Below are 10,610 nucleotides of genomic sequence, written 5' to 3' on the forward strand. Positions count from 1 at the left end.
ACAGGTACAAAATTTTGGCTCACAGTCTATCAGCCTATGTTTTTTCCCAATTACCAAAGGTTTCGTTAAATTATTTAAAACGCCAGCCAAAATTTTTTACATCTCATTTACAAGCTAGCTAACAAGCCTTTTTATTTTGCTCAAGTTTGTAGAAAACTTCGAGACTGGTGGCGGTGGTAAAATAACATGCACTCGTCAGACACTGGTCATAATTAATGCCTGTTGGTTCTTATATTATATATTATTATAAGCAAATAATCCAAGGTAAGCTAAACAGTTAAAGTCATTATAAATAATTATGAAGGTTGAAATTTAGAAAGCATGAATTTGTTTAAATGGCGGCAAGATGAGATAAGACCTTGTTTGTTGTTAAGGCTAGCCATTTCTGGTTTGCATAGGATGTAATACTTCTCAACGATACAAAAGTTGCAGAAATATTTCTCATTATAGTTTGCAGCGGCCTTGGTGATTATTCACCAGTCAATGCTGTATTTGATGTTGTTGTCTTTAAGTTGCCAAACATATTTTCTGAGTTCGGTTGCCAGTCTTTTACTTTGGTGCCGAAAAGATGTGGTATGATTGCTATACCTGGTTTTAAACATGGTTGATGTTAGGCCAATGTAAGTTTTGGCCAAATTGTTGGATCTGATAGTAGTCTGATAGATAACATTACTAGTCATGCAGTCACAGCCCGATTGGCAATTGGCTTTGGTTCTACAGTTGCGGTTTTGTGGTTGTGTTTTCAGTTGGTGTTTGTTGTTTGTTTAGTAGTTTGCTGTTGTCGCTGTTTATGATGGAAGCAGCGTTCGGCATGCAGCTGTAGCTCAGTTTGATAGTATTGTGGTTGAATATTTTCTTTAAAACAGGTTGATCGTTAAACTATCTGTCTAAAACTCTGAAGAATCTTTTTCCGATGTTAATGGCCAGATAGCATGGCTATTTACTGTGGGTACATGCAGAGATTCTGTAAAAAAATGCATAGCCTAAGAAGTGTCAAATTCAAAGGATAGGTAGGGCAGTGCCATTTACACTCAAACACTGAAACAAGCAAATAATGCAGAGGATACTTATTAATACTCATCAGCCAAAACCATTACCACATTTTATGAACTTGTCACCATGGCTCAACAAAGTAAGATTCTCAATTATCTGAAGATATTTTGAGCCAGATAAAGCCATTTAGAGCCACTGGAGAAAAATAATGCTAAAAAAACCCTTAGACTGACAATGAGCATAAGCACAACAGACTTGCATGAAGTAGTGAGGTCTTACAACAGCAAAGGAAAATGGCGTCGTAACCAAACTGCCTCCATGAGTGATCCCGCGTCTAATAACATAGAAATTCATGTTGAATCACACCTGTTTGCACTTTCCCTTCTACGAATTGACAGAAAGAAGTCAAGATCATGATTTTAAAAACATAGATTACGTTAAAAGCCAGCCATGTAAAATGAATGTCCACAAATGTGTTGACAATGCTTTACGCTTTGGCTAAAGTCAAGATGTTGATAGTAAAGTTGCAGAAGGTGCCTACTCAATTGGTCAAAAATTGTATCATCCGGATAGAACCTTTTGTCAATGTTGCCGCCTAGACAAAAGTGATCAAAGCCATGCAGAGGGAGCACAACACTTGCTGACTGTGTGAGAACATCATCAGTACCCAGAGATGTTGACTGCGTGTTTTACAGCAATACACCATAATTTTGTCTTCTTGTTGATGCCAACATGTTTTACGTGACGAAATCATTTTGCGACAAAGGGCAACTAGAGACAGTAAGTGCTGGATTGCATCATGTCGAAGTGACATGACCAAGTGGGAGACCTTTCAAAAACAAGAAATTGCTTGTTGACCTCCCGATGAAGCTATGTACTCCTACTCCGAACACAACTCGCTAGCCTCACAAAGAGCCAGAATTCTGCCTAAACAAGCGCAACCCTAATGAACCGTACCAGTCTAAAGGTTAATAGAGTCACCTGATCTGAAGCTAACTCAAAAGTTCAGCATCGCTTTTCTAAAGCTAAACCATTTTAGACCTGCCAAGCGGCCAGGTCCGTCAGTCTAAGTTTATTCCGAGTGCCAAAACATTGTGGCAAACAAAGAACACCCCTGACAGCTTCAACAACTGGTTTGTATCTTTATATGTTCCTAACCAACAAACCCTTACACCATTGCCAAAAGGAGTGTGTCTGCCAGCAGTTTGAGGACAGCCATCAAATGCAGCAGCGGGCAATGCAGACCACTAGCTTAGTCTGATCCTGGAAGATGAGGGATAAAAACCATGCCTTTGCAGAAGTAGAAGTATGCTGCCTCGAACATAGAGCTAGCCAACATTGGCTCTGGTCTAAGCGAATTTATTTTCGTAATGCTAAGTGGTGTGCTTCCATAGCATCCACTGCAAAGGAGATAGTGTGGCTCCAATAGCTGGAGCCAGAGTCAAATGTGAGAAGACTGTCGATGCCAAAACGACTGATGTGGTGATCAAGCCAAGCCTTGACTCGGTAAATGACACTGCTCCTGGTAGAACTTTTGGTTGGCCAAAGGTCGGCTCTTGAGTCGGCTGTATAACCAAAGGGCGGAGACAAGATAAAGCCAGGAGCTAGATAAACGCAGCTGCAGTCTCACACTGTGCAGTTATTTATGTTTATTTTATGTCTGTATTTGTATCCTTATATATTTGTTACTAAATATATGCTCATGTATCTTGTACTCAGTTGGCCTGATTTTGGAAGAGCAAGTAGAGGAATTCGGTCAGGTTTTTCACAATAGCCTAATAGCTAACGCTTTTGTTACCAAGCTTTCAACTAATATTAGCCTGTTGAATTGGTTTCATGACAACCAATACTAAGTTGCAAATTATGAATAGCGTCATGAAAAAAGGAAAAACTAGAGTTGTTTTTTTTATAAATTATGAGAAATTATTTGGCTTGAGCAGTACTAATGCAGTTTTTAGTTTACCTGTTCATAAAGAATGTGTCCGAAATAGCTTGAGCAACTTGATTTGAAAAATTGAAACAGAAACTGAGCTGAGCAAAAAGACATGGGAATATAAAAAAAGATTAATTTCAGTCGGAATTTACTGTTTTATTATCAATTTACCCTCTCACAACTTTAGTCACCTTAAAGTAATAGAAAACCTGTCTCAAAAACTCTTGCAATGTGCTATTGCCACTCAGCCCAGTATTCAAAAGGCAGTCAAGATATGATTTGTTATAAGAAAAAAAGCAAAAGAATTAAAACATGGAACTACATTGTTGCTAAAATAAATAACAGCCACTATTGGGCAAGCAAAAGATTAAAACATAATTTAGCCTCAATGAATTGTGTGTTTTAATGACATAGTTCTTGTCAGAAACAAACCAAGCAGGAAAATGAAAGAAGTTGCAAAAATGACTGCAAAGAGTCATTATTGGACAGCCTAGACAGAAAAACAAAGTTATTGTTAGTGAGTTAAACTACCACTTGACACAGGAATGTGAATTAGTCAAACCATTGCGTATAGTAGCAACATAAAAATCTTACAATGGCTTGCCCGATTATAGTATTACAGCTTTTTTTCTGATGTTGTCTGGAACAATGTTGTTGTGAAATTTAAAGTTACCCATTTGTGAGTGCTGCTTTTAAAATGTAATAATACTGAAGTATCATTATCTGTGATTTTCATAGTTTCCTGAATGAGGCGGAGACACTCAGTTCTACACTTAATGACTATGAACTAATAAACATAACTACTCAAAATGACCTAGTTACAGCTTCTCTAGATGATCAAGACAAAACAAAGTGAGTTTTAGTCTACCAACTCATAGCTAAATTTTGGGTTGTCTTTGTTGCATCAGGATACCAATAATTAAACTAGTTTACGTTTTTTTCTGTTCAATCATCAGCTATTTGTTAATTCTATAATTACCCAAATGAAGAAGAAACAATCACTACATTCAATGAGAACAAGCTGCTGAACACAACCCCTCAAACCAACTTAGCTACAGTTTTTCAAGAACAAACAAGGTGAAACCTAATTATGATAACTGAAGAATGTAGATAGATTTCTCATTATATTAACCGTAAATTTCTACTGAGTGAAACTTGTAAAATGCACCGCCACATTACAAAAGGTTGATGGAGCTCGTGATATGACTATCCCAATGGCCTTTAATTAATAAATACGTAGACACACCACCTGTGAACTTTTCTCAGATAGCAACAAGTACTTGAGCCATCAATACTCAAAATTACTAATTCATTTTCAATTTAAGATACACAAACTTCGCACTCATGATGTCACGTCAGCTAATGAGTCAGCTCATGAAGGTTCCTTATTTTACTTGAGGTAGTCTAATGGTGAGGCACTGGCTCAAATATATTAATTATGAGAGAAAGATATTATAAATATGACTAGAAATTTTGGTTAGTCCCATATTTTTATAGTATTTTGTTAGAGCATTGAGCAGGCACTTTCTTAAAGGAACAATAGGGTCAATCACACTAGCCAAAATCTCTATGCTTTACTATTGGGTCATTAGACATAAATATTAACTCTGTCATATAAACAGCTTTCATAATTTGTCTTTTTAGATGATATCAGTAAACTAAATAGATTAATTAAAAATTATAAAGACTCTTGACAGTAGCTGATAGGATGGCATAACACTGTAGCATGTTTTTTAGGGAGAGGTATTGTGCTTCTGAAACAGATATGTCCTGACTCTTTAGGTAGTACATTTTGTAAAAACCTGTATTTTAAACTTACTTGCATCTGACAAACTTGAATTAAAGTTTATTGCAGTCACTGCAAATATTTTAAAAGGTAACGTTCTTCTTTCTAGCTTCAAATGTTTAGAGGACCTTATTAGTAGATTTGTGATTAATACAGTAATTGTAAAATAAGAAATAATAAAACAATTCAGAATGGCACATTCATTTTATACTAAAATCTTATTGGTTTTGCTATGCTTAAAAACAAAAAGCCAAGATAAAATAAGCATCCCCAGACTTCCTTTTCTTTTTTACCATTAAATTATGTTGAAGTACCAAGATTACATGCCATAGGAATGTATTGCATCAATTTTGGTTTGTTTTTAAATTTGTAGTTTCTCAAATGAGGTTTTACCAAGTTTTACAGACATGGGGACAGGACTTATCAACACAACTATTCAAAATAGTTTATGTACTGGCTCAACGCTGTATCCAGAGAACCAGAAAGAAACAAAGTAATAATTAGTAAATCAAGTCATTGATTACAAGTTGCTCTAGTTTATGATGAATTATAAAGTCCAGTGATTGAAGGCTAGGATTAATTATGATCAGGGCATAGCTTAGTAAACTTTCCTTAAAAAGTGTTATTACTTTAAAATACTAGTGCTGCCCATTTCATGCTTACCTTACTAAATACTTTTTTAAAGGTAGGCCAAATTACTCTCAGGGACCTGTTTCATTATTCAGTAAGTAGGTGTATTCTCAAAACTCGACATTTTCTATTTTTTTGTGTGACATAAACCATTCATTTTGTCAAATTGCTGAGCTGCTACGTTCTTTGAGCGAGATCGCTGTCCTAATTTAGGATCCAACGGTTGGCTGGCAGTGCGCTTTTTTAATTTTGCTTTTAAATTTCATGGTTAAGTTAGGCTAACATTAATTTTTTATGTAGACACAGCTTTAGTAAAGTAAAAGTCTCGTGGTTCTTTGGAGACTGGCAATATCATCCAGATTGGCAATAGAATGACTATCTCAAAAAAATATAATTATAACAAAAAGCTATCACAACTACATTAGAGTTATGACACTAAAGGTTTTTGATGTTTTTGTATAGCACTGCATAATTAGCAAAGTGTTTGGTGATCAGAGTGGCATATTTTTAGGTAGTCTAATCAAAAATCACAAAATCATTTTATGGTCTTTATCTTAGCCAATTCACCTCATTTCACATCATTACCGTCGATTAGTTTTAGGAAGCCTCATAGGTCAGTTCTAGTTTTTGCATCGTAAAATGGATTTTTACCATAATTTTATAATTTTAACTAATGTGTTTTCATTATCAAGTATTCAAGACCTAATCATACAAACTTTGTAACCAGACAAATTGGTGATTATAACAAAACAACCAATGAAATGTTCCCAAACTACAGTAAGGAACTTTTATTTTTACGGACAGACTTACTTATGAGTATAGTGTAAACACTGTCGTCAGTATATTTTTTCAACAAAGCAGCCCTGAAAAATCATGTAAAATAAGCCAGATTTTTAGAATGTAAGGCTGCACTAAGATAAGATTCGTCTGCAAAAGAGAAAAGTCTTGATTATCCCACTACTAGTGAATCTAGCCACTAAAAGTAATTTTAAGAGATCTATCAGTGTCCATTGTAAAGGTTTTTTATGTAAACTTTTCAAAAAAATCTCCAGGCTTGCTAGGATCTAGTTTAATGAGTTAGAGTTGTCGATGACAATAATTGTGATTGCATAAATACATGATAAATTATACCAATAAGAATAGTGATGCAAACTGGTTATGAAGAGCAACGCCAAAATATTATAGCTAGAGCAGTTTCCTAATAGGATCCTTGAATACTATTTTAGATCATCTGAAGACCTGACTTTAATTGAAAGCACTACTAATGAATTAGCTGATTCCTTTTATGATAGATCAACAACTGAAGAAACATTTATGGATATCTCAGTGATTGAGATGATTAGCGATACATGGACAAGGTGAACAGCAGCTTTAAATAGTAGCATTAATCCCATTTTATGGTTCTTAGGGTTTTGCTGGAACTATTTATTATAAGTTGGCTATAGATTTTAATAATTGTAGCATGGTCTGTTTAAGGTTTTATTATAGCGAGTATGTTAAGCACAGATACAGAGATTACTTGGTATTGCACTAACAATATATATTTTTAACTGTGAATCTTAAAGTTTCCCAGATGAGACACAGACAAACTTAACCTTCAATGACTATGAGCTGACAGACACAACCTTTGAAAGTAATCTAGCTGCGGTTTCTCTAGAAGAGCAAAGAGAAACAAGGTAAGATATATCCTCATCAATTTCCTCATCATCAGGGCATAGGTCCGTTGTAAGAGCAGCCGATTGAAATTCAGCTAGCAACTTATCTGAAATGGCCATGGAGGCTGCCAGTGCTTTGATGCTTTACTCCTCTTCTTTCACTGTCTGCTGTACACTTTTGAGTCCCCTACCGCCATCTTTCTAATCAAGATACAATCTAGTAGTATCAGATATTAGGTGGAGTGCTCCATGCATGGTCAGCAGTTTACGAGTTGCTATATATGTTTCCTTGATGGCTTCCTCAGTCCACTTATTATGCCTGCTGGATATTTTATTACTGGCAGTGCGTAGGAATTTATTGCCATGACTTGGTTCTTGGCATTTAGCTGGCCCCGTAAGACCTGCCGAAGGCGTTTCTTGTATTCGGTAATGGCTTTGTGATGTACCTCGGCTTTGTGATTGATGTTGCTTTGCATAATCCCCAAGTACTTATACCCTTCTTCTATATCTTTGACGGTACCATTTGGCATTCTTAGGCCATCTGTGAGCATAGAATGGCCTTTCTTAAGAATTAGCCTTCCACATTTCTCAATACCAAAGGTTATTCCGATGTCCTTGCTGTATACCTGAGTGAGGTGTATTAGCGAATCAATGTTACTTTCTTTGTTAGCGTACAGCTTGATGTCATCCATGTAGAAGAGGTGGTTAATCTTGGTGCCACTTTTAAACTGGTACCCATTTTGAGTCTCCTCCAGCATATTGCTTAGAGGGTTTAGGCGAATTCAGAAGAGCAGCAGTGATAAGGAGTCACCTTGATAGATGTCCCGCTTAGTTTTTACACTCGCCAGCTTTTTGCCATTAGCCTCCAGTTCCGTCTTTCATTTGGTCATTGACATTTTGATGAAAGCCACAAGAGCGAGGTGAACATTGTACATACTGATGCACTCAAGTATCCAACTATGGGGAATTGAGTCATAGGCTTTTTTTAGTCAATCCAAGCCATGGCAAGATTGGTTTGCTTTCTCCTGCTGTTTTGACAGACCGTCCGATCCACCAGTAACTGATGTTTGGCTCCTCGGGTGTTGCGCCCAATTCCTTTCTGAGCACTGGTCATATAGGGACTCATGTGCTCTTCCAGTTTGTCTGCAACTAATCCTGAGAACAGTTTTCAAGCGGTGGGCAAGCACGTTATTGGTCAATAGCTTTTGGGGATCGTCCTCGTCTTTGGATCTTTTATCAGAAGTACAGTTTGTCCTTTGGTCAGCCATTCTGGATGGTCACCTTGTTCTATTACGCATTCCATCTGCTTAGCCATTCTAGTGTGAAGTGATGTCAATTTCTTTAACCAGAAGGCTTGAATCATGTCATGGCCAGGTGCTGCCCAGTTCTTCATACGCTGCACTCTGCACTTGATGTCCTCTTTGCTGATGGTGAGTTCTTGCTGAGCCACAGTGTGTTGATGGCTGTCTTTAAGCCTTTTCAGCCAAATTGCAGTGGTGTTATGGGTAGTCTCTTTCTCCCAGATGTCCTTCCAGAACATTGAAGTGCTAGATTGGGCAGGCTCACACATTGGCCTCTGCAGTTCACCTTTGAACTGGGAATACACTCTAGATGGATTATTGATGAACAGTTTGTTCATTCTCTTGTTATCCTGATCTTTGGTGTACCGCTTTAGTCGTGCGAAGAGTGCTCCTAGCTTCTGTTTGGCAGATTCTAGAGCTTCTATTGTGGCTTCCCTTCTTGGATGCTCCAAACTGTGGTTAGACTTTTCACTGAGCCTACTAACTTTCTTGCGTAAGTCCTTGATCTTATTTTGTAGTCTCAGCTGCCAGGAAGGAATGGCTTGAAGCTTTGTTGGCAGTGGCTTACTACCCATCTCTTCTAAGATGAGGGTTGCTGTACTGTAGATTAAGGTATTAGTCTCACTGATTGATCCAGTTGAAATAGACTCCAGTGCCAAGTTAATGTCTTCTAACAGCTTCTTAGGTATGGTCTTGCTAACTTTATGTAGTGGTACTCTGCTTCCATAATCATTAGCAGCTGACATCTTGTTGATGATATTTTCCGCAAGCTCTCTCACCTTTGGGTCAAGGTCCAAGGGCATGTCTTCTTCAACCCGTGAGTCAACACATGATCGTGTATGCGTGACAGTGTGTATTGATATGCACTCCTTGTTGGTTGAGGTTACTTGGGCGAACTGTTCCCTAATTTCATCTACCTCAAGTTCCGATATGAGGTGCCACTAGATTATGTTACTCCTCTGAGCTACAAGTTGCTTAGCAGTTAGTGGCAATTCAGGGGGCATGTCTATCCACAGTTGACGCATCCTTCCCATGTAGCCCCACTTTTGAGGTTCACTCATTAAGTAGCACTGCATGAGGTCCGTGTTATCAGTCTGACTCCATTTCATCCGTTTTGATCCAATAGCCCATTTTTCACAGCTTTGTCCTGGTTCAGCTCCAGGCAGAGCAGACCTTGTTTGACCGGGCGACGTCCGAGCCGGCATGGCTTTAGTTATTGCACTCATCATAGAGGTTGTAGACGTTATACAAGCAAGGGTCTTGTCCAAGGACCACCGGAAAAGTGCAGTTGTTGGGGTTTGAACCGAGGACCCGGTCCTCGGTTCAAACCCCAACAAATGATCACAATCCCGATACCTTACCAACTGCGCTATCTGTCCTGTATATATACATATATATATATACATATATATGTATTTATATATATATATATATACATATATATACAGAAACTAAAGTTTAAAACTTATGGTTAAACACTTTTATTATTAATAGTTTCATGCTCTGAGGGAGCAATCATCAGATAAAATATGTCAATCAACTACAGGTGTTTATATAATCGAGGTGAAGTAGCTAACATATTGAAATTTTAACTACATAGAGTCTATGGTTTTACTACAGATTATGTCTTGTGGTTGCATAACAAGAATTTGTCTACGTGTCTGCATGTAGATGTCCGTTCATTTCGCCTGTTCAATATAGCCAACTCAGGCATTCGAATGATGTAAAACTTTTCCCACAAGCACAAGTTACATGTTTTAGTTGAACAGTTAAATGATGTTGCCTTTCTAATAATTCTCCATCTTATATTAAAATAAATGTTGTTCTCCTTCAAGCTCCATACGTATTTACTAAGTTCGGTACTAGATCGCTTTTTTGCATGTCTAAATGTTGACTTGTGGTTGGTGTAGCGTGTTTTAAAGGTATTATCAGTAATTCCAGTATAGTGCTAGTCCGGCTGCTCATCTGCTCTTGTCACTGTTGCTTTGTACACTACTGACTTAGTTAAGCACTTTCCATCTATCGGGCAATCTTCCTTAATTCGGCAGGAAGGCAGGCATTTCGGTATATTATATATATATATATATATATATATATATATATATATATATATATATATATATATATATATATATATATGTATGTATGTATATATATGTATGTATGTATAAGTTTTCAGGTTATTTGCCTTATTAACTAGAACAGTAGATGGCTAGGCAAAATGTGAGACTTGTTAGGCTGGTTTCCTACACTGCGACTATTTTACCACTTTAAAAATTTGAAGTCCTGGTTAACGAGGTATGTTACTCAAA

The 10,610-nt window shown here is 37.2% G+C and overlaps 1 protein-coding gene across 1 annotated transcript; it reads left to right on the plus strand.

The window, feature by feature from the left end:
• Window positions 1–600: 600 nt before the first annotated feature.
• On the plus strand, window positions 601–7,813 carry LOC137400430 (uncharacterized). The gene is made up of 6 exons (XM_068086758.1): window positions 601–620; window positions 2,388–2,541; window positions 3,678–3,778; window positions 6,569–6,700; window positions 6,908–7,018; window positions 7,765–7,813. The coding sequence occupies exons 1-6, from the start codon at window positions 601–603 to the stop codon at window positions 7,811–7,813; spliced, it is 567 nt and encodes a 188-aa protein (XP_067942859.1).
• The last annotated feature ends 2,797 nt before the right edge of the window (window positions 7,814–10,610 follow it).

Source organism: Watersipora subatra, chromosome 7 (assembly GCF_963576615.1).
Source record: "Watersipora subatra chromosome 7, tzWatSuba1.1, whole genome shotgun sequence".
Classification (NCBI taxonomy): domain Eukaryota; kingdom Metazoa; phylum Bryozoa; class Gymnolaemata; order Cheilostomatida; family Watersiporidae; genus Watersipora; species Watersipora subatra.